The sequence below is a fragment of the Balaenoptera musculus genome, chromosome 1 (genome assembly GCF_009873245.2).
Source record: "Balaenoptera musculus isolate JJ_BM4_2016_0621 chromosome 1, mBalMus1.pri.v3, whole genome shotgun sequence".
NCBI lineage: Eukaryota > Metazoa > Chordata > Mammalia > Artiodactyla > Balaenopteridae > Balaenoptera > Balaenoptera musculus.
The window spans coordinates 102,918,121-102,942,069 of record NC_045785.1 but is presented as its reverse complement, the minus strand read 5'-3'; the positions used below and the strand labels follow the sequence as shown (position 1 = coordinate 102,942,069).

General features: G+C 49.5%; 1 protein-coding gene across 9 annotated transcripts in view; it reads left to right on the top strand.

Moving 5' to 3' along the window:
* The first annotated feature begins 241 nt into the window (after positions 1–241).
* The window catches only part of IGSF3 (immunoglobulin superfamily member 3), a 101,308-nt gene continuing 77,600 nt past the window's right edge, over positions 242–23,949 (top strand). For 7 of the 9 annotated variants that reach the window (XR_005019317.1, XM_036847472.1, XM_036847448.1 and 4 more), the window contains exons 1-2: positions 242–362; positions 999–1,669. Coding sequence is in view for 8 of the 9 variants with exons in the window: in XM_036847472.1 (XP_036703367.1) it covers positions 1,627–1,669 (43 nt within the window). In the remaining variant the exon portion in view is untranslated. Of the gene's footprint in view, positions 363–433; positions 585–608; positions 873–998; positions 1,670–23,949 lie in introns of those variants that run through there. The other 2 variants (XM_036847414.1, XM_036847423.1) reach the window with 2 other exon arrangements.

Sequence of the window (23,949 nt, the reverse complement as noted above, 5' to 3'; positions counted from 1 at the left end):
CCCCACGCCAGCTACGCCCAGGTCCTCGGGTGGCCCTTGCTACCCGCAGGTGCGGGTGGGGCTCCACCAGCCGCACCCGGGGCCCCCGCCCGGCCCCCAGCGCTTCCGTCCGACCCCGTGGGTGGGGGGAAAGGGGCGGGCCCGGGGGCGGTGCCTCTAGCCGAGGCCACCGCCCTCGCCCCGCGCTCGGCTGGCCCGGGTGCAATGGGCCGGGTGGAGGGGGCGGGGACTGGGGAGGGGCCGGAGCGCGGTTGCTGGTGCCGTTGCGGGAGCAGAGGGAGGAGGCGGCGCGTCCCTAGAGGCGTGCGCCGGGACAGACTGACCGACTGACCGACGCGCGGAGGGAGAGGGCCGGCGGCGAGGTCGGTATCCGGCGAGCGCGCGGGCGGCGCGGGGAGGGGCGGCAGCGAGGGGAGCCGGAGCCCGGGGGGAGGGCGGCGGGAGGGGCGGCGGTGGGCCCGGCGGCGGCTCCGCTCGGGGGGTCGGCCTGAGACCCCTCCCCTGGCAGCGAAAGCGGAGCCCCGGGCTTCCTTCTCCCTCCTTCTCTTTTCTTTCCAATCTGCGAAAAATAAACACCCGGGAAGGTAAAACAATAGCGGGGCCACCTGGGACGCGGCGCGCGCCGAGCTCCCACGTTTGGGGCGAGGGCCGGGGGTGGAACGGGGAGTGGCGGCCCCACCTCGGAGCCTCTTCCCGATTTGCCCCCGCGGAGGGTGGGGCTACCCGCGGCGCCGGGGCTCGGTGGGAGGCGGAAGGAATTCCCAGGAGTGAAGCATTTGGTGAAAGTATTGCAGGAACAATCGGGCTTCCCACAATTGCTCGGCTCTGTGCGGGGAAACTGAGGTGGAGGCTAAGGTGGCGACTTGGCCAAGGTCAGACTGCAAAGGTTGACCGTCCTGGTCCAGGACCAGGTGCCCGGACCAGCTTGGCGCTCAGCCCCTCTCGCTTTTGCGGCGGCCGTGCTTGCCTTTGATAAATCTCTGTTGTGTTTGTTTTAGAAAGCTGCTGGCATTGTGGGACCGCTTCAGGGCTGCCGAACGAACGCCAACTTGCTTCGTGCGTTGCGGGCAGGTCTGGGGCAGGTGGCAGGCCCGTGACCCATCATCATGCATGGAGACAGACTTTTTGATGAAGAAACCCAGAGCAGTCGAGGCCGGCTAGGGCGATTTGGCTGTCAAAGGTTTTGACAAAACCTGCCCTGTTCCCTTTGGGGAATCCGAATGAGGGAAGATTACAGACACCTTCACTGAGAAGCCAAGGACATTTCTGTATAATCAGTGGATGAAAGGATTTTCTCAGACTCTTTTTTTCCTTTTCCTTGAGGATTAATCCACCGCAATCTACAATTACAGCGGAAACCACAAGGCACAGGATGTGGCAGGAGCCTCCAGCGCTGTCCCCGAATTGTTCTGGACCCTTCCTTTAGCCTAGGGGAGTTTAACACTTGCCACCCGCCGCCCCTCCCCCACTCCCTCCTGCTGAGCTCTTTAACCTGTTCTCATTCCCTGAGTTAAATTCTGTTTCCAAAACTGTCTTCTGGAGCTATAAGTGGATTGCCAGAAATGAGAGATTAAGTGCTGGGAGAAGAGGAAGCGCCCTGTGTTGTGTCTCCTCTCGGCTGCCGACATGAAGTGCTTTTTCCCAGTGCTGAGCTGTCTGGCTGTGCTGGGTAAGTGGCTGCTGCTTATCAGCACGATCGATGTGAAAGTTTAACCTGCTCTTGGCTCCTGTAATTCCTTGTGGTTCTTTCCCATCAACACTCGGCTTTGGGGGACCCCGGGAGGCAGCGGCGTGTGTCACAGGTTGGATTAGAGCCCCATTTCTGACCCAGGAGGAAAGGTGGCACATCGTTTGTTGTCTTTAAGAAGGAACATTTGCTGTCCTTAGTGTCTGTCCCGGGCCTCGCCGTGGGGTCCCCCATCTATGTCGACGCTTTAGGGACTCCGTGTGGATCGTGGATTGGTTTCTTGTATTTTATAAACGTGGTGCTTCAGCATCTAAATGTCTGTGTCAGTCCACGTCAATTCCTAATCCGAAGTGGCAACGTTATTCCCACTCTCAGGAAAGTTGGTTTGGTGATAACGATGGTGTTGTTTTTGTTTTTTGTTTTTTTTGAGGGGGAAGTAAGCATGGGTGGAATAGGGGTTGAAGGGATGCTTTGCCCTACCTAAGTGATCAGTGGACTAAAAATGTTTGAGGGTCTAGTCATATGTCCCTTCACCAAAGAAGCTCAGATCGTAGTTCTGGGGGGAAGAGAGACTGGAGGAGTGGTGCCTGGTAGGGGGCTGTGCTAGGATCGGGTTTTGTGACCCCACAGAAGGTTAGGATGGTTAGATTGGGATGCAGAAACTGTGGCCTGAGAGGTGAACCCTTGACACCTCTCTTAAGATTCCCTCCCATTGAAGAGGCCCCCCTTTGCCCGACATTCTCCGATTCAACAGTGCTTTCCATGCCACTGAATGCTGTCTTACTTTTAAGTGTGGTATCTCAGGACACATCTTGGGTCTAGGATAAGCTCCCTGGCCAGGATCTGATGCATCCTCTCCCTCCATTGCCTTAGACCTGGCACGTGAGCACACTTGGCTGCCCTCTGGGTTCAGCTCAGTCCCCTGCATTCAGAAGAGGTCATCACTGCTGCTTGTGGTGTTTGCATCTCCACATCTAGGTGTCTTGCATTTATGGGACTTACTTGTGACCTACCGGCAGTGGAGATTGCTTTCATGTGTTGTCTACACCCTTGCAAGTGTTCACAGAAGAGTGGAAAGAGAGTGCACTTTGGAGGTGGAGAACTTGAGTTCAGATCTCAGCCTGACCATGACTGACGTCTGAATCACAGTAAAATGGGGTGTACCGCCAAGGGCTATCTTGACGGTTAAAGGCTATAAGGTGTTCTAAAGGTCTTGACTGCTTTGAAAAATGTCGGGAGCACGTAAGTATGTTCCATCAGTGGTTCTCAAACTTGGAAGCATGTTAGAATCACTGGGGGAGCTTTAAAAAATCCCGATGTCCAGGCAGCGACCCCAGGCCAATTAAACCAGATTCTCTGGGAAGGTGACCCAGGCATGAGTCTTTTAGCTCTCCTAGACAATTCCAGTGTGGAGCTGAGTTAGAGAACCGGTGTGTGAGTTCGTCACTGCCAGCTCTGTCCTCCCGTTCTCAACACTCACAGGGACACCCAGTCTGGCGGCAAGTTTAGTCAGTCGTCTGCTCAGGTGTGGGTCAGGATATGGTGTCTCTGTGTCTCCTGTATGCTCAGGCAGAGTCAAGAAGACAGGTAGCTCTCCATTCGCCAATCCTAAATATTGTATTGGTGTTTGTCATTCACTTAGTGTCTGGGTTTAAATCAGTAATTAGTGATTCATGTGCATACAAGAGGACAAACAGGGGAAGCCCACCGCGAGGCTTGGGCATGGGGTTGATGGTGTGGCTAAGGCGGGAAAGAGGGCTGAGTGGAAGGGTAGGGCCCAGGGCAGGAGAAGGAACCACCGATGGGCAAACAAGGCAATGTGACATTTGTGCCTTTTGTTTCTCCTGGCTGCTCCAGAAATGTAAGGCTGCTGGCTGGTTCCCCTTCTGTTCACCCTCTGGGCCACTCTGGAGTGGAGCCCTGGCACCGGGCACTAGTATCTTTCCTCCACTCCCAGCCTCAAGTATAAACAGGTGCCATGGAGGAAAATGAGTGTCAAGGTGGTGTCAAAGGGGAATGGTGGTAGAAGACCACACCTGGGTGAGAGTGGGGAGGTTTAGAACTGTGGACATGCCTGGTTTTTTGATTCCCCACTGGTGAAATCTCACCTTTTCTTATCACTCGATGACTGGCAGCATGGCAGGGAGGGGGCCTCGCTACTACTTTGTTAACCTTGGAGACTAGAAGGTCTTTGTGGAGGGAGCAAGACCCAGGTTGGGGTCTTATTTCTTGCTTGCAATCTGGTGTGATCTGATTCATGTGTCTGCATTCTGGCTGTGTAATGAAAATTAATGTGTAATATGAATTGAAAATAGCAGAGACTCTCAAGGTTTTGTGTCCAGGTGGGTCACACACTTGGAATAAAATTTTGTATGTAAAAAGTAGGACCAGTTTAAGTGCTCTGCAAAGTGAGACTGATACAGGTGCTGCCAGCCTCCAGAAGTGGCAATTTGAGAAAACCCTGTGACAGTATGTGAGGGGTATACAGGGTAAATCTGAGATGCTTGTGACTCCCTCGACATCATCAGACCCGTGCGTTCCGCTCCCTTCCTTTACCGATGTCTAGGATTTGGATCAGGTTCCTCCTTTTCTGCCTGCTTGGGTACCGATTCCTGCCCTCTTGACCACCGATTCCTGCCCTCTTGACCACCGTGTCTTGTTTCGTCCTGTTGCAGCTCTGGGTGCCCCACCCAACTAGGGAACCATCGGCTGCCATGGCCACCCTTATTCCAGTTCTAAAGCCATCTTAAGCATGGGCTTGGTTGAGCCAAGAGGATAGTAGAGTCTCCGCTACCGAGAAGGGATGGAGCCAGAGGGGCAGAAGATGAGAGAGAACAGGGGCTGGTGTGGACGTGGCTTGAGTGTGAAAGAGGGAATGAGGAGAGAAGAGGGTGGTTGTGTCTGTGCCTAGGCCCGGGGCAGGGAGCAGCCTGTGTGAGTGACAGGGACATGGAAAGGTGACAGCACTGTGGGGGAGACAATAGGATTTGTCTCTGCAAGAGCAGGAAGGGAATAATCAGGAAAGTTGAATATAAGCTTTAAGCACATAAAGCAAATTTCAATTTTGCGTAACCATGAAGAGTTAGGCCTTCCAGACCAGTGCTGATGTTGCAAACAAGCTGAAATAGCTTTGAAAGTGTTAGCAATGAAAAATGTAAGTGATTGGGACATCCCTGGATCAACACAGAGAACTTGTAGATGTCAGATGGTCATCTGTGTTCTTCTCCAGTGGGAGAGAAATTCATTCGTAGAGTTTGAAAAGCCTCTTGTTTGAATAGGTTGGGACTGAGGAAGCGATCACGACCTTCCCAGTTAGTTAGGGAAGGCTTCTTAGGGGTGAGGCCAGAGGGTGCTTCCAAAAGAGATTGAAAGGGACTTTGATGTTCTGGGGGGAGTGAGCTCAGAGGCAGGACTGGGTGATCAAAGGCAGAGGAGAAGGAGGAGGAAGTGGAGAGCAGTGAGGTGGCTTGGGGCAGTCGGGGAAGGGTTCTGAAGGAAGAGGATGGGAATCGTGATTTACGGATGAACAAACACCACTGTCCCAACAGTTGTCCCAGAGGCAGTGCCCTTCCCTTTTCTGGGGACCATTTGACAAGGGTGCCAGAGAAGGGAATTCTTGTCAGGACTAGGGTAGCTAAGATGCCTTTCAACTGTGTGAATCATTGAGCCACCCCTGGGCACCCAGGGCTGTGATAAGATGTCCCAATCCCCTCCATTTGTCATTGCAGCAAGAGAACAGTAGTACTACCACCTCTCCTAACTCTAGCCCTTACTGTGAAGCAAGTCCTAGCTCATTAAATCCTCAAACAATCTTGCCAGCTAGATACCTTATATTATCATTCTTTCGTAGATGGGGATATTGAGGTCCAGGGAGGTTAAGGAACTTGCCTGAGGTAGATGACTGTACCAGTTTGAAATGGTGCTCCACAGGGGTGGGGACCAGGTCCTTTCTGTCTTGTTCCAAGTGCAGGCCTCTATTCCCAAAGTCATCTCATGGTCCAAGATGGCTGTGCTAGCCCCAACCATTAGGAAGGAGGAAAAGGGTTGGTGAAGGGCATGCCCTGGTGAACACATTACTTCTGCTTATATCCCCATTGGTTAGAACTTGATCACATGACCATACTTTGCTGCAACGGAGGCTGGGAAATGTCATCCTTAATTCTAAGTATCCAGCCAAAACTGGGGTTCTATTATTGTAGGGGAAGGAGAGGACGGATTTTTGGGGGGTCAGCTCTTGGTCTCTGGCACAGTTACAAAGCTAGGAAGTGGCAGAACAGGGTTTTGAAATCAGGACCGTTTGGTTCAAATCCTGTGTTGTTGCATCTAACAAGTTGCCCCTCTGAGTATGAGGCCCCGCCCCGGGCCTCCAGGAAGCCTTGTTGGGAAGGCATGAGCTAGATGAACCAACACTTATTACATGGGAAGCAACACAAATCAGCATATAATTGAATGCTCAATATTGTGGTTTTAACAGTGGTACTGTAGTGTTTATAGAATGCTTATGTGCCAGTCACTGCCAAACACTTTATATAGCATGATCTTCTGTATAAAGTGCTTAGGGACCGTCTCTGTCCAGTTCATTACTGTAGCCCCAGAACTCAGCCTTGTGCCTGGCACAAAGTAGGTATTCAGTTAAATTTTTGACGAATGAATGGTTTCACAAGGTAGGTGTTATTTCTATATTGACTCCCTCGATCAAGATGAGGAAATTCAAGGCTCAGGGAGTTCAAATCATTGTGCTCAAAGGGAAAGAGCTAGAAATCGGCAGAGCCTGGATTTGAATCCAGGTTGTCTGGCTATAGAGCTCGTGCTTTTACTCCACTGACCAGGGGTTCTTAACCTTTTTTTGTGCCATGGATCCCTTTGGCAGCCTGGTGAAGCCTATGGACCCCTTCTTAGGATAACATTCTCAAATGCATAAATAAAAACATAGGATAACAGAGAAAATCAATTATATTGAAATGCTGCCATCAAAATATTTAAAAAAATTTATGATACAGCAATGTGCTCCTTTAATAACACATTAAACAACAAGATCTACCAGCAGATCTAACAGTTATGTAATTTTGCTGTAGCGAAGGGTGAAAATGATATTTTGAGGTATCTGCATCCACTGTGATGTGATATGAAAGTATGTGTGATTTGTATTGTGACAGTCACAGGTCCTGGAAACATTACCATGATGCTTGCCTACATTCACAATTAAGGAACAGTTAACTTAGAGGTTCGTGAAAATAAAGATGTAATTTTTTTTCCCGTTCAAGTTCACATGCCTCCTGAAATCTGTCCATGGACTCCCGGGAAGTTCAAGGTAAAGTTCAATGTAGTCACTGGTTGTTGTTTCCCATAGGTCACTGGGAAAGACCTATGCGTGAGGACTTGGGCTGGGCTTTCAGAAGTGGGCAGTCTTTGGATGGGGAGGGTATTCTCTTCCCATTAAGAGTCCTGCAAATGCAGAGGAGTCGGCAGTCATAGTGGTGGCATAGTGGTGGCATAGGGATTGGAGAAATGACTGTCAGTAGTTTTAGGGACCAGTTCATGCGGGATGATGCCGGACACAGAGAATTAGTTCAGATTGTAATGAGTTTGGGATCTGGGCTTAGACTGGGTCTGTGGAGCTCAGGCAGACCACTTCCACTGAGCCCTAGCCTGGGAACTGGATGAAGTGGCTCCACTTACTGGCCTCCCATGGTCCCTGGCCTTGTGCATCCTGAATTATGGCTCCTTGATTATTATTTGTAGGTTCCTTTGGGAGTTCCTCATTCACCGTGATTGGACACCTGTTTCTTTGCTGCTTCGATGTGAGCACAGCTATTCCTTGTAAAGGGTTGGATTTTAATTTAAGGAAATTTAGGACACCTGTGTGTGAATGGCCCTGCTTTTCAAAGAAATGAATGGTTGCATCAAAAACCAAGCTTTATATTTGTAGAAAATCACATGTTGCCAAATTCCCTCATCGAGACCCCTTTATTAAGTGACTAATTGTGGGCCACAGTGGCGGGCACTTAACAAAGACCATGGCATATGGGCCTCCCTTAACTGGAATCCCATCCCAGCTAAGTGGGATTTTGTTTTTATTTTTGAGCTCCACTTTCAGGAACGTGAAAATCACAAGATGTAGTAGCAGGGATTGATTCTAGAAATTGGCTTCCAGGCCACCATCAGCCCAGTCTCTACATCTTCCGCATCTGTAATTATAGTAGCAGGAGAGAATGATGAGCCTGGGGGCACTGCAAGATTCTGAATCAAAGATTAAATTATATTAACTCTACTCAGGCTGGGAAGTGGTCAGATGTATCTTAAAAATAGGCTTATAATAGGCCTATTTGTAATAGGCTTTATGATCATGAGAGTTGAAACAAAGGTTCTGCCTAACCCTCTATTAACCCTCTAAGATATTCACCCGAATACCCTATTTCCCTTCACCCAGGTGATCCAGGCTTTGCTGGCACACAACCATGTTCCTCCCCTCTAGGAGATGATCATCTAAAGCCTGGGGTAAAAAAAGTGGTAAATCACTTTGCAAGTGGACAAGGAGACAGTGATATACCACGTGCTCTCCAAGGACAGTTGTCTTGTTGGGGAAGGAGAGGCGAGACAAGTTTGGTCTTGCTTTCAGCTTAGCAGGAGGAGTGAAGGGAATGCGTTGTCCAGGAGAGGGATGCGACTGGAGTAGCTCTCGAATGGTCAGTCTGGAAGGGCTTTCTGGATGGGCGGGAATTTTAGGCATTTTTTTAAGTAATAGGAGAGTGAGGTCCTGGCAGAATTGTGGGGTGGAGGACACCAGGGCACCAGGGGCTGCTTTGAGAAGACTTCTAAAGGGGTGGAGAAGCCCGGGTGTCAGTGGGCCTGGGCCCTAGAGGTGCTGGTGGGAAGAGCTGGAACAGTCGGTTGGTGTGAGGTCTAGGTATTTGGATCAGAGACAGATGGCAGATACCAGAGAGCTGTAGGTGGGTGTCCTAGAGGACCAGCGGGAGAAGTGGCAGGGAGGGCAGGGGGCATTACTGGAGGTGGGGGGTCCAGAGTGGAAGTGAAGGGGACCTGTTTCTGTACCGAAGGAAGAGCTTTTGTGTATCCATCAAAACATCATCAGAGCAAAGACATTCTAACAAAACTGTGAACTCAAAGAGACTGGTGTCCAGTCTTCTCGTGGGACCTCTTCCCATCAACTTACAGGTCCCCAGACCTTCCCTTTATTAAAACAGAGGGAAGAAATCTGATACCAGCTATGTGTTCTTTCCCATTATGATTCTTTTTTTTTTTTTTATAAATTTATTTATTTTATTTATTTATTTTTGGCTGCGTTGGGTTTTTGTTGTGGCATGCGGGCTTTTCGTTGTGGTGGCTTCTCATGTTGCGGAGCCTGGGCTCTAGGTGCACGGGCTTCAGTAGTTGTGGCTCGTGGGCTCTAGAGCGCAGGCTCAGTAGTTGTGGCACACGGGCTTAGTTGCTCTGCGGCATGTGGGATCCTCCCGGACCAGGGCTCGAACCCACGTCCCCTGCGTTGGCAGGCGGACTCTTAACCACTGTGCCACCAGGGAAGTCCCCCATTATGATTCTTTGATGTAGTGGAGTATGTTCAGAATTGCCTTAAGTTGGTGTTATTTTCATGTATTTGTTTCTGCTTTTGCTTGTAACACCCATTTTCCGCTACTCTGGGGTACGGTCTGCTCCTCCTTTTCCATGGCAACCTCTGCAAACACTTTCTCTGCTCTCAGCTGGGCACTGGCTTCTGCTTGTGTTATGCTGGTAACGGAGCCATATCATGAGATGGGCTGACTACCTCCTTCTCAGGGACCCCCTTTATTAACTCCCCTTCCCCCAAGAGCCACCTAAATTTGAAATCTTCTGTCTCCCAGCCAGGCAGCATTTATTAAGTAGTATTAATCTGTTTTTTCTACGTGATAATCAGTGTGACCCCTCACATTTGATACAGTAGTCCAGTTGTAAAGCAAAATTAGTTTGGTGCTCTGGGTTGCCGGTGACCAAAGGAGACATAGCCTGGACGCATTAGGTACCTTAGCCCTGTGTCTGCAGCTTAGGGAAAGTGGTATCATGGTGAGGTGATTTTGAAACCTGTAAGGTGGCCAGCTTCCTCACCCCAAGTGTTAACTTTGAGAGCCCTAAGGAGCTTACGTAACTTACCTAGGGGTTTTTGCCCATTAACTGGTTGCATGGGCAACCTTGATTTGACTTTGCTAGGAAGGGCTTTTAGGAGGAGGAGGAGGAGGAGGAACCGGAGACCTGTGTGTGAGTAACCATCCTGGCTTCAGGGCAAACCACACCTTCCCTGTCCTGGCCAGTTACCACCTCCCCACCCCACATACCTACCCTTTCTAAAGACTTCCAGAGAATGAAATTTCACAACCTCTTAGATGTAACACCCCCATCAGGAAGGAAATCTCGATTTTCACTGAAGATTTGTCATAATTTAAAACAACAAATAAAGTGCTTCAGGGTAAAATGTTACATAAAAGAAAGGTACTGAGCTGTTAGTTGCAGTTTCACAAGACGGCTTATATTTGCTTGCTTTATTTCTTTGACTTCTAATTTTTGGACAGAGTGACGTGAATATAGTTCTGTTGTAAAAATCCAAACAGTACGGAGAGAAAGTAAAAAGTGAAAGTTCCCCTCTCTGCCCTGTGCCCCTTGTTGAGTCTGAAATATATTCTCTACAGTTTGATACACTATGTTCTCTCAGGCTTTTTTTTCTATAATTTCTATTCGTATACTCACACAAATATAGATTTTTTGGACATAAATGGACTCATACAGAACATATTGTTCAACAACTTGATTTTAAAGGGGTGATGTATTCCACTATTTTTTCAGTCTTAATTTTATGGCCATATCAGAACTGATTTGGCTCTTTTATAGCTAGAAGAAGCTGTAATTGGTGAAATCGTTGGGGAGTAGTGAGCCTTATTCAATAGCTCTATAACAGAATAATTTTGTCTTGCTGTATCAAGAGCAAGAGTCATAATAAAAACACTACCCTTAAGTTTTAATGTACTGAAGAGAAATAATTGACTTGTTTATTCTGAATATTTTCTCTAGAAACACATAAATTTGACAAATTAAGCACACACATATTTTATTGACTGTCTTAGTTATAATCTTGAATTAAAATAAAGCCCATTCAAAACTTGTTAAGAGGACAGTTGTAAATACTGGATTTTGTATCCAATTCAATCAACTGTTCTTATTTGTTCACAGACTAGGAAAAAAATGAGAAGTTTTCCTGCGTTTTCCACTCCCAAATGATTCTTCCATTTAGAGTGAACTGGACTGGAATAACCTTTAAGGTTGCTGGCTACCGGACCTTCAAGGCCTTAACCCAAAGGAAGAGAACTGTTTTTCTTTAACCCTGCAGGAGCAACTATTGCCGTAAAAAGATGATCATTTCCAAGTGTTGGGTTACTTCTCAGGTTCACTGGTGTGACTTTCTTTAAAACCCTGGGGGCAAAAGCAGGTTTCTTGGATGGTTCACCTTTAGACCTGATTTTTAAAAGAGTCGCTCTTTTGGAGGGATGGTCGTCGGATTCACATATCACAGCCAACCCTTCTTAAACGTCAGGGTTTGACCTGGCTACCACCCACCCAGAGACCACTGTTGTGTTAGAATCTCCTTCCAGTACTTTCCTGGAAAGACTTTCATCTGTTCCTTCGACAAATATTTGAGTGCCTGTTACAAGCAATCGTTGTTCTGTTATCTCAAATACCAAGAACTAAAAGCTAAAATCATGATGAACATTTTAAGTAGTCACCTGATAGCTTTTTTTAATCTTCAATAAATAGAAAGATTAATGAAAGACACTCTGACGTAAGGGAACTCTTTTCCTAAGGTAAGTCTTCTTTCTTACTATTTCTTAAATCTTTTCTTCCTGTTTTGTTCTCCACTCTTCATTAGCAGCCATGAATTACACATGCCCTGGGCAGGCCTGGTGAAGGGCCTATAGGAGTAAGAGAAGGGTACCAATGATGGCGGGAGCTTGGGGGTGGGGAGAGTTGTAAGGGCAAATATCCTGAGTCCTGGCTATGTGGCACGTGCTTATTAACTGCTGGGGATGTTGTATTGGAATTGGGAGTTGCATACTTAGCTCTGAACTTCTAGGAAGTCAGAACAAAGGAGACCTAGAATAGTCACATACTTTGCCATCAGATAGGAGACAGCGTCCATAGGCAGCTTTCTGCTGAGGACCCTGGTGTTAGGGGTATGGTGGTGTTAAGGCTGATCACCCTTACGTGGTACTTGGCCTCCCTTAACTCCTGTCCGGAGCCCAAGGCTCTCACCACGGTTGTTTTCCGGAAGCTGCTGGGTTAGCTCAGCTGGGTGGCACGGGACACACTGACGGACTCTTCCAGGTCTGCACCTTCCCAGGGGCCTTCCCTCGACCTGGGGTGAACCCTAAGAAGCCCTGATCTGCGCTTCTCTCCCTCGTCCCTGGTATTTCCCCCCCTCTCGCCCACGTCCCCTAAGTCTGCAGGTCCCAGGCAGGTTGTAAGCTGTGCCTGGCGGCGACGGCTTGAGCCCCGGAGCAGGCAGTACTGCTCCCAGGAGCCTGTGCGCAGGGCCGGCCTTCTCCCCACGAGCAGCTCTTCTCAGAGGCCTTTCTGGTTTTCCTCCTCAGTGGTTTTGTTCCGCGGTGGTTTTGTGTTGGTTTGGAGATGGGCGGTCTGTTGGGGGGTTCTGCTTCGCAGATGGACACGTCTGTTGGTTTGTTAGAGGAGGGACTGTGCGGATAGGTGTGTTCTCGGCTCACTCCCAAGCTGGACAACCCTGCGTGACCCTGTTCAGAGATGATTTGCTAGAGCAGTTTCTTAAGGTCTTCTGACGTTTCAGTACAGTAAGGTAGCTTGCTGGAGAGTTCTGCAATCTGTCTACTGGTATTGCGTTACAAAAAAGCAAGATTGCGTTCGGAGCGCCGGCCCAGGTCTTTCTCCTTCCCTGTGTCAGGATGGGGCATGACTCTTAGCTGGGTGTCCCCGCACCTCTCGGCTGGGAGGAGTGGCATCCGTCGTGGCCCCCTTTTTCTCTCACACTCCGAGTCCGGATCCTTCCACTTCACCCCCCACCCCCAAGGGTGCATTTCTAAGAAGGCTGAAAGTAGATGGAAACGAATGTGGCTCTAGACTTGAATTTATTTTAGAAGACTCTTTGCAGATCTCATTATGCATAATCCCCTTATTTTAAAGGGGTTATTATTCTGGAGGGGAGGAAAAGACTGATGGCCTGGGTGGGGAGAGAGTGGAAGGAGGCCTGGAAAACTCTCCCAGCAGACGAGAAAGAGACTCTGGGTACGTTGTCTATGTTTTAATTAAAACGTTACGCAACACAAGTATTGCCTTCCCACTCTTACCCCACCACAGAAGAGCTGTAATTTCCCATATTTGGAATCTAGGGAGAGCCAGGCCACACTTGAGGACAAGGCCAGATTCAATCTACACTTTGGGGGAAAGTAAGTAACTGTGAGAGCCGGAAGGGCTGAGGTATTTATGGCGAATCTATGGTTAATGTATGTGCTTCCTTGTCATAGTTTATTCAGCAGCCCCTGATGTCCTGGGGCTGGTGCTATGCCCATCCGTAATCTGACTCTTGTTTTCTTCTGCATATTTTCCCTTTTTCAAATGTATAGGCATTCAGCTTTAATCAAGTAGGCTTTTCCTCTGTCATCTGTAACGGGGAAGGACTGAAGTCAGGTGGAGGATTTTAAGGAACTAATCGCTTAAGACGTTCAGAGCATAATCTCCCCTAGCCCCTGATCATCCTGCCTGCATCCCAGAGATTGGCAAGGTTCCGCAGAGGAGGCAGGACAGGGACTTTGGCGTCCTTCGGAGAGACCGGGTGTCCTCCTTGCTGGCGACAGAGTTTTGTTTGCCTTTGGCATGGGGACAGGGCCTACTGAACATTTGCTATGTCAAGAGAGTTCAAGACGTTCCATGAATGTGACCAGTGTTTTACCAAATCTCTGTGCTGGTACAGCGAGCAATGACAGGCCAGACACGCATGAAGATACTGTCCAGGCTCATTGATGTCTGTGCAGTGTGTCAAGGGCTGGCTCTCACGGAGATGCCGCAAAGTAGATAGGAGGCCTGCTGGTTAGTGGTGTTCACCGATGTTTTTCATGAAATTACGTCAGGTCAATCAAAAGATCAGGGGTGCGGGGCCTAAAGCTTTCACGTGCTTTGCTTGGAATTTGAACGTGACTTCATATAGGTGTCACTTATTAGGCTGTATTGGATTACAGCTGCTCTCCAAATTGTCATTTCTTTATTTTTTTTCCCACCCGCTCTCTAATGTTAGCTCTGGTTCTCGCTGCCAGAAGTGTCCTGCAAAAGAATTTGGTGAATATTACTCTAAGTGCAGCCTTTGATACTTTCTCTTAATAGGATAGTAAAATCCCTAACAACGTAGACTAACGAGGAAGATTAGTTTGAATTAGAAAAATGTCCGAGTTACCAAATATTTCTCCAGAACTTCACTGTTAGTACTTTTGAGTAAATACTGTAACTCAGACTAGGCTAATAGAGCACCTAATAAAGATCCTTGGGGCATCCTGCTTTAGGAGAGAAATAAGAATGATTTGCACTTAACGTACCAATTGTTTATCTAAACGGCGTTTCTGAAATACTAGACTGTGCTTAAAAACAGTTTGTTCTATTAAGTATTTTAAATAATCCCCACGAAACTCCATGTACTTATGCTGCTGGCAGTTTCTGTGTGGTATACGGACCTGTTTTTCGAGGACCTAATTCAGCCTTATCAGCAATGTTAGAAATTCCAAGTTGGTGAAGTCCCTGACACTTATGTCCCCAAATTAGTTAGATCACTTTGCCAAATGCTTCCACAGCACCTGCACTTGTCTACTGTAACATGAATTAATAAGTTTAACAAATATCCAGTGCATTCTGCTATGTGTTTGGCTGTGTGTTATATAGAGGAGACACAGCCATCCTTGTGGTTTATAGGCGTGCAAAGAAGTCAGGCAGTAAACACATAAATACACATATAATTAATTATAATAGTGCAGCTAAACTGTGTATTCCTTTCTTTAAAAACTGAGATGACTTTTTAGTCAATGGTTTAATGCACTAGACTGTAAGTTCCATCAGGACAGGGATTATGGCTGTGTCCCTAATCCCACCATGTGGTCATGGTGTCCCAAGCCAGTTGCCTGGCACAGAGTAAATATTAGGTTGAACTGTGTGACATTGCCGTGTTTGTAGGTCAAAAGCGGTCGAATATCAGCAGTGTCACACAGTTCAACCTAATATTGCTCCGTCACTGTGTATCGAATGTTGCATACGTGTCATAATCGATGAGTTCTGAGAGTGGCTGCATTCAACACAGTTTTCTTTAGCCAGTGAAACCCCAGCTACAGTATTTGAAAAGGAACTCCAAAACTTCCAATAGGTAAAAACTCATGGACCTGTGATGTAGACGTAGGGCATCTGTGAGACTTAAGAGCCTTGTGTTCAGTATATTTTCTATACAGTTCTTTGTGCATTTTCCACTCAAGGGTGGAGGCATGTGCCTTTGGGGTCTGGACTGCTGTCCGTAGCCCGGAGAATCTGGGAGAGTGTGCTGGAAAACTGAGCTGGGAGGCAAGGATAGGAACAGGGTGGCCTGAAGAGGAAAGAGGGTTCAGAGACCTGTGAGCCCAGCTGAAGGAGCCATCCCTGACCCTGAGTGAAGGGAGGACTTGTTTTCAGAGCCCAGACCTCCTGTGCTAAGGTATTCATGGTCCACAGACTTGTGGTGCCCATGATGTGCTCAGAGACCTGCTAGGCACTGGCAGGCCTCATTGGGAACCTCCTTTGTGCCTGGCCGGCTGTGGGCTGGATGTAGACCCCTGGCCCAGTGGAGGCAAGGGTTGAAATGAGGAGAAGGCCCAGCTGGGCCCTGCTGGGAGAGGCCCAGCCCTCTGGCCTGGTGCCCGCTCCCTGGATGTGGAACTGGGAGTCAGGCCCAGCCTAGGGTTTGGACCAGAGCTTCCCAACCTCCTCTGCTAAGTACTTTTTTGCATCTGTTTGGATTTCATGGCCCTCTTTCCATTTTCTATGCACAAATGTCCAATTGTGCCACTCTATTATAATGCTCACTGTTTTCTCACACCCACAGGATAATTCCTAGTTTGGCTGAATTCCACCGGTATTTGTTGAGCATCCATATGTGCCAGTGCAGGATGGGTGTGGCAAGGGAGGGAAAACGCAAGGGTGCATGACGCTGGGCCCTGCCTGTGGCAGACACTGTTGGTTACCTACACAACAGCCATTTGTTTTCTCTTCTTGTTGGCAGAGCCCTGATTTCCTTTGAATGTCATGCCCCCCTCCCTGCCTCCCTGCCAACTACTCAAGGAAAGGTAACTCTGCTTTAAGCTCCATGGTAAAAGCTGATTGATCCAAGTCAGTCATGGATGCCCGTAGTCTAGATATGGGCGTGTGACATCGTTTTGGCCAATGAGATATGAGAAGTCCTCTGGGGAGGGTGGGGAGTGGATTCTGGGAAAGACGTTTTCTCTCTTAAAAGGAAACACAGAAGGGACAGCTCCATGCACTAGATTCTTGGAAATGAGGCAGCCATTTTGTCACCATGAGGAAAGCAAATCTGTTGAGGCCATCAGAGGGGAAAAGATGGGAAGAACCAGGGTCCTTGACGTTAGAGCCACTGAAGACTGAGCAGGCTGACCTTGCACTTTCTGTCATCACTGTTTCAGCCAAAGGAATTGTAAGCAGTTAGGGTAAGGAGTCCCTAGAGAAAAAGAACCAGGCATGGCTTTCTTGACATAAGAGAAGCCATTTTTGGCCTAAGTTATTTTGGGATCTGAGCCTGGCCACAGTGCTTGCCCTTGAACAGACCTCAGTAGTTAATAATCTTAAGGGAACAAAAGAACGCAAGAACTGTTATCAGGCAAGAGATAGTAAGTATATAGCAAAGATAATAGATCAGTTATAAAGACTCCCAGTTCTCTTTCAATAGTAAAGATTAGCCTGAAGCGCTCAACCACCAGATCAGCTGGAACCTAAGGGATGATGATGTTGACCTTTTCTGACCCTCAGTGACTTAAGTCAACTAAAGCTTAGACTCTCAACCACCCAAGCCCCTCCATGAATATGCATGTACCCTGAGCTTAAAACTATCCTAATTTTGCTGTTCGGGGTGACACTGCTTTGGGAAAGACCCCCAGTGTTCTCCTTACTTGCTTCAAGTAATAAATCCTTCCTTCTCCTGATCTTTGGCTTGGTTGTGTCTTTCTTGGCTCAACACCCATCGAGAGGCAAACCCAGTTCTTCGGGTGAGAGAATTGATGTTTTCCACTACGTACAGTTGAAGGCAACCTATATTAGACACTCCCTCCAAGGAGCAGGAAATAGGATTTATTCTTGTAAAACAGTGCAACGTAGATTCTCATCAGAAGGCACACTAGGCAGAGACAGCGCTTAGCCCTGTGGTAAACCAGAAGAGAAAGAGGTTAAGTATGTTAGTGGGAAGGACTCAGCTGAGGAGGTCGTATTTGGAATGGATCATGAGGTAGGATTAGGATTTGCACGGGAAGAGCGGGTGGCATGAACAGACCTGTGGAGATGGGAGTGGACATGGCTGTGGCAGAGAAGAGGGAGATTATGTCCTGCCTAGTTCCACAGGCAGACTCTAGAGCACTGCAGATTGCAAGCTTAGAAGGTGACCCTTGATTTATACAGTGGGGAGGATTGTGGGCCCTTGAGCAGGGGAAAAACTAAGAAAGTGGACCTTGGAAGGGAGGATTAGGCAGCCGTGTACCAGGTCGATGGGAAGGGAAGAAAATACAAGCCGAGTGACCAGTTTAAGCTCCTGGAATAATTCAGTGGTTGGTGGTGAGATTTGAGTTGAAAGTAGTAGGAAATGGGGGAACATATCAAAGGAAAATTGTAAAGGAAAGTAACTGTTAAAAGAAGGGAGGATTGAATGAAGAGATGATTGAATCTTGCATCTAGAAGATGACTGTAGGAGTTTGAGTGTGATGACTTGATATAAAATGGAAATTTGGAAGAGGGGACCGAATTTAGGAAGATGCTGTCTGTTTTTGCCACTGGGGTTTTGAGGTAATGATGGAAGCGCTAAGTGATGAGACCTTGAATTCGTTTGAAAATAGGGGCTTGACCTTGGGAATGAGAGATCTTAGGACTTAGACGATGTGGCAGAGACATCAGCTCGCCAGATGTGCAGGCACTCCTCCAAATTTTTGCAGATTTTTTGACGCTGTGTGACTAATGTGAGCCAGTGAACTGGGTGAGGAAGCGACAGGTGTCATCTCCTGGCCGAGGCAGCTAAGAGCCTGTATTCCTTCATTTTGTCCTCCCCTGCCATAGCATCCTTGGGGCCCAGGGCCAGGGGCCGGGGGGCGTGGCCACAAAGGGAGGAGTGCCATCCTTCCAGGATCAGACTTGGATTGCTCCACCTTTAGCTGGGGATCCTTGTGGAAGCCAGGTCTGGAGCTGTAACAGGGTGGCACTGCTGACTGCTGTTTGTGATGCAGGTGATAGATAAGTGGTCTTCAGGTGACACTTTTCCATCTACTTCTGACTTGATTTGCTCAGAGATCTGTGTTGAAGGAGCTAGAGCTTGCTGGCTGAGGTTTATCCTCTCTCTGGGGCTCTGAGTATTTTTGGAGGGTGAGCTCACTTCCACCCCGAAGGCCCTTTAGCTTAGGGAGATCCTTGTCCCTGAGCCATGTCAGCGAGATGGCTGCTCTGTCCCATCGGTCACCAGAATGTCAGTGGCTTGCAGAGGGGAATGTTTGGGTGACTGGTATCCACTGGTGACCAGCTTCAGCATCTCAATCATCCAGCTAAAGGTGGAGCTTCAGGAAAAAGTTCCAGACCTCTAGACTAGACGAAGAATGAGGTACGAAGCCCATCTTTTTCACCTTTCCTAGCCTGAAAAGATTCCAAATGTGCCTTTACTTAAAGGCTCAGGAGCGCGGATCTCGGCCCTTGGAGCACGGGAGTGCTTTGTTCAGTGCCGTGTGCATTTGGCCTGGCTGACTCAAGTTGTTTTCCGAAGGGCAGGGGCCCCCGACGCAGTGCTGGGAGGCATTTGGCATCTGGTTTTCGTCAGGCAGCGAGTAAAAGTGCAGATGCTGAATCTGATCTTGCTTTAAACAAAGCAGAGTTAGACACAAAGGAAGGGCCTTTGTGCGGCGCCTCTCCTGCTCCGATGTAATCTCTGCTGTGTCCTGTTTCTCCTCTAACTGAGAACTTTGACTCTGCAAATAAATACTCAGAGGAAAACCCTTCAGACCTGGGGACAGCCGGCCTGGGCCACCGGGGCTCTTCTTTATGATTTGCAAATTTAAAGACAGGGAGAGACTGTTTCTCTTTTTCCTGTTTCTCATGGAGAGTTGGTGTTTTTATTTTTCCTCCACTTTCAGCAAAATAGGGCTGTCATATATATTTGTCGATGCTGTCCTGTTCATGGGCTTGTTTTACCCACCGCTCTCCCTGCTCCCTCTGACAGGCCCAGAAGGGCCAAGTCTAGTCCCAGGAGGCGCTGTGTGTCAGCCTGGCCTTTCCTTTGTCCATCCATCCATCCGTCCACCCGACCACCATTCGATAAGCATTGGTTATTCAGCCAGCGGTGTGATTTGGAGCAAGTTACTTAACTCTTCTACGCGCCCATTTCCTTATCCGAAAATAGCAGGAGCCACTCATTTGGGTTATCGTGAGACTTGAGTGGAACCATCGGGGAGAGTCTTAATGTAGGAGATGCTCCGTAAGTGGTAGTTATCATTGTTGTTCAGGACCAGGGTGCCACCCTAGTCTGCTGACGGCCTCAGGTTGCCTTAGATACGTGGTCATTTGGAGGTTGGATTTAGGCCACAGTACATACTGCTGAGCCATTAAGGCACCACCTTTGGACCACATTGTCACCTCCCTCGGGATATCTTGCTGTTCTTGTTTCAGTCTTGGCGAGGCCATTGTGGCTGAAATCTCTGAGCCTTTGACCAAATGGCCCCTGGGCGTTGCCCAGCTTTGGTGTTCTCTCACGCTGACAGCATCGGGTGGCTCTGAGGGGTCCTCCCCCCATGGTCTGGGTGGTGCTGCCTGGGTCTCCCCTGCCCTGCAGCAGTCACCTCTTTTGCCACCTGCCACACCTCCGCCTCTGATGTCCCCCAATGTGTCAACCATTGTTCCCTCTTCTCCATCTCCTCCAGCACCTGTTCCTGTCAACACTGCTGTCTCTTGCCTTTTCTTCAAGGTTTCCTTCGTTTTACGTTCTCTCCCGGTATTTTAGGGAGCGGTGTTGACATCCTCTGTGTACCGTACTGGGCTTTACTCCAGAGAACCTGTACTGGCCCTGTGAGTGTCAAGCAAAAAGGATGTAATTAGAGTGTCCTGGAGAAAGGGAGTGGTTTATCACCGGGTGGCGGGGAGGGTTTGCGGAGATAGCAGCCTTACCTGACTTGGTGTCACCTGAAACACAGGCATCTAACAGGCAAGAAGGCTCTACCAGGCTTTCCCGAAGGACCCACAGTCTTGTTCCCAGTTTCCTTTGTTGCCCAGCTTAGCTGTCTGCAACTAATGCCCTCTCTGCATTTCACCCCTGACAGCTCACTTGATTCTGCCTCTGGCAACTTTAGTTTCCTGTGGGTTCTCGTCTATGGCCACTTTCTGCCTCATTCCACCTCCATTCAGAGAACTGAGGAAATTCTCACTTTCGTTATTTTTTTAATTTATTTCTTTTTTAAATTTTATTTAATTATTGGCTGTGTTGGGTCTTCGCTGCTGCACGCAGGCTTTCTCTAGTTGCGGCAAGCAGGGGCTACTCTTCGTTGCGGTGCGCGGGCTTCTCATTGCGGTGTCTTCTCGTTGCGGAGCACGGGCTCTAGGCGCGCATGGGCTCAGTAGTTGTGGCGCGAGGGCTCTGTAGTTGTGCCTCACGGACTCCAGAGCACGGGCTCAGTAGTTGTGGCGCACGGGCTTAGTTGCTCTGCGGCATGTGGGATCTTCCCGGATCAGGGCTCGAACCCATGTCCCCTGCATTGGCAGGTGGGTTCTTAACCACTGCGCCGCCAGGGAAGCCCCTCGCCTTCGTTATTTATGAGCCCAAACTAACCCTGTCTTGGCTGGAAAATGTTTTGTGCCAAGAGGAACTTTCAGAGTAAAATAAGACAGTAAAGAACTGGCACCATGAATTTCCAAGCCTTTTAAAGTTCCTAGAAGTCCTTTGGATCCATTCCCTCTTTTTGACCCACCTCCCCCCGCACCAAGTCCCCCGCTTCCTCCTAAAGATACTGACGATGGCATTTAACCAGAAACCAGGGAAAGGAATGCTCTGTCCTGGCGCCTGCGGGAAGTGGCTGGAGCTTGTGTTCTGTGTCGCAGAGCCCAAGGGTTCAAACGGGTGGGGACGAACCACATTGTGTCATAAAGGAGACTTTGTCCTGCCCCAGCTCAGCTCTGTGTTTAAGCTGACGACTTTATAGGGAGATGATGCAGTTGTGGGAAAGCACTTCTGTGACCCCTCGTTAACGTAGAGGAAATGAGAGACCTGGAGGCCACAGCCAGGCTGGCCTTGGGCCAAACGGTCAAGCGCTGGGCTGTCCCACCCACCTCTGTGCTGTCCCCAGCCTCAGCCCCTTCCCCAGCAGCCGCCTCCATGAGCTCCCCCCACCCGCCCCGCCCCACCCAGGCTGTGGCCTTTGTCCTTCACGCTCCGCGGCGTTTCAGTTCCTCCCTGGGTCCCCCGGCTCATCCCTGACACCGGCTGGTGGAAGGCTGACTTACACCGGGGGGGGCGGGTGGGCAGAAGCTGACACTTACGGACCCCCACTTGGTGCCAGGTCTGTGCATTCACTCGCATCCTCCGACTTCATTCTTGGCATTTAGAGCCAGGGGACAGTGAGGCAGCCCCGGTACAGATGGCTGTACAGATGGCACAGTTGAGGCACAACAAGGTTATGTGATTTCTCCAAGTCACAGCCAGCATGGGCCACTTCTTTGAACTCTAGTTAAGGAAAAGGAACCTAGTATTGTTTTTTTTTTGTTTTTTGTTTTTTAATAAATTTATTTATTTATGGGTGTGTTGGGTCTTTGTTTCTGTGCGAGGGCTTTCCCTAGTTGCGGCGAGCGGGGGCCACTCTTCATCGCGGTGCGCGGGCCTCTCACTGTCGCGGCCTCTCCTGTTGCGGAGCACAGGCTCCAGACGTGCAGGCTCAGCAGTTGTGGCTCACGGGCCCAGCCGCTCCGCGGCATGTGGGGTCCTCCCAGGCCAGGGCTCGAACCCGTGTCCCCTACACTGGCAGGCAGATTCTCAACCACTGCGCCACCCGGGAAGCCCCCTAGTATTGTTTTGATTTGCTTTATTGTGGTATAATTTACATACAACAAAATTCACCGATTTTAAGTGTATAATTCGTTGAGTGTTGACAAGTGTAAACAGTCATGGAAACCACCATCACAAACAAATGTAGAATGCTCCCATCACCCCCAAAAGCTCCCGCCCCACATCTCCAGGTCCAACAACCACTGATCTGATTTCTGTAACTGCAGTTCTGCCCTGTCCAGCATGTGGTCCACATGGAATCCTACAGTGTGAAGTCTTTTGAATCTGGTTTCTCTCACTCATCAAAATGCTTTTGAGATTCATTCATGTGGTTGTATGTGTCTGGCTCATTCCTTTTTATTGCTGAGTAGTATTCCATTGTACGGATGTATCACCGTTTGTTTCTCCACTCCCCAGCTGATGGACATTTGGTCTGTTTCTAGTTTGGGGCTATTATGGATAAAGCTGCTCTTCTGTGTGTAAGTCTTTGTGTGGACATAGGTTTTCATTTCTCTTGTGTAAACACCGGGAGTGGGATTGCTGGGCCATATGGTGAGTGTGTTTAACTTTATAAGAAACTTCCAGATCGTTTCCCATAGTGATGCACATCTCACATTCCCACCAGCAGAGAATGAAAGGGACCTGGTACATTTGACTTCTAATCTCGGACCTTTCTGGTCATACTGTAGTGTCACTCGCTGCTGAGGTTTTAGTGGCTGATAGTTACGTTAACGAGTCCCGGGCCGGCCCTTCTAAGAGTGGGTGTCTGGAGAGGTTTCAGTGTTTGGAGCCAGTTGATATTGGAAAGGGTTTATGGAGGTGCCCTCCAGCCAGTCAGGGCAGCCTTCTCCTCTGACGGCCATGTACTCCGTGGACATCCTCCTTTGCTGGCTTTCCCACTGGCCGTCACCTCGGTTCACAATTCAGAGTCACCCGTGGATTTGCGATGCTGTAACCGGGGCCCTCTTGCAGGGTGGACACTGGAACATTCTACACATGTGTTGTTCACTTCCCCAGCCATCATGGCCCCGTGGGATAGCTTCAGGCCAGAGCTGGAGTTGGAGACGCCCTCTCCCCAGCGACGGCAGGGACAGGAGCCACTGGGAACTGTGGGCAGGCTCCGCGCCGGAGGGCGTTTTGCTGGGGCCCGGGCAGCTGTTTGGCGGCCGCAGTTTCACGGGCATCTCAGGGCTGGAGCTTGCTCAGGATGCTCCTGAACAGGCACCCAGCGACTGCAGCAGTGGCCTGGATCATTTTCCTGTTTTGTGCCGAGGTTTTGACAGAGCCCGTAAATGGTAGCGGTGGATGCACTTCGCCCTGGTACGGCCTCCGGGGGAAATGGAGAGGAGGAGTTTGAGGACCTGTGGTTGGGTGTACTTTTTTCCTTACTTGTGGCAGCATTTCCTGAGCGGTGTTCTTGGTAGGGGTCAGGATGGAAGGAAGCACAGGCCATCCTTTCTAAAGGAGTGATATCCGGAGTGCGAGTGCGCAGCTGTTTGTCCTGCAGCACGTGGACCGTGGAGGGGCCTCGCCACGTTGGGGCCACAGGTCTGGGGAGGTCAGAGCCCACTGGCAAACCCGCCTGTGGGGGCAGAACGAGCCCTGCCCTCGCAGTGGGACGCCCTGGCTGCTGCCCTTTCCTTGACTCCTACTGGCTTGATGACCTTGGGTGAGTCACTGACTCCCAGGCCCTTAGCTCCTCACCGAGGAGTAGGAACAACATCCCCGTTGCCCAGGGATTTGGATGCCAACCGCCCTGCCCACAGGGAGTCCTCCTGAGTGCGTGCAGTCCCTTCCTGCAGCTGTAACCTGGCCTCAGCTCCCCTCCCTTCCTCTCCCCCGAATCTGATTGCTGCCCAGCACCCCCCCGGGAGGACCAGGCATGGATGGGTGCCCCTGGGGCAGGCCGGCACCAGGTGACATCTGCTGAGAATGGTCAGCCTCTGAGCACCCGGCC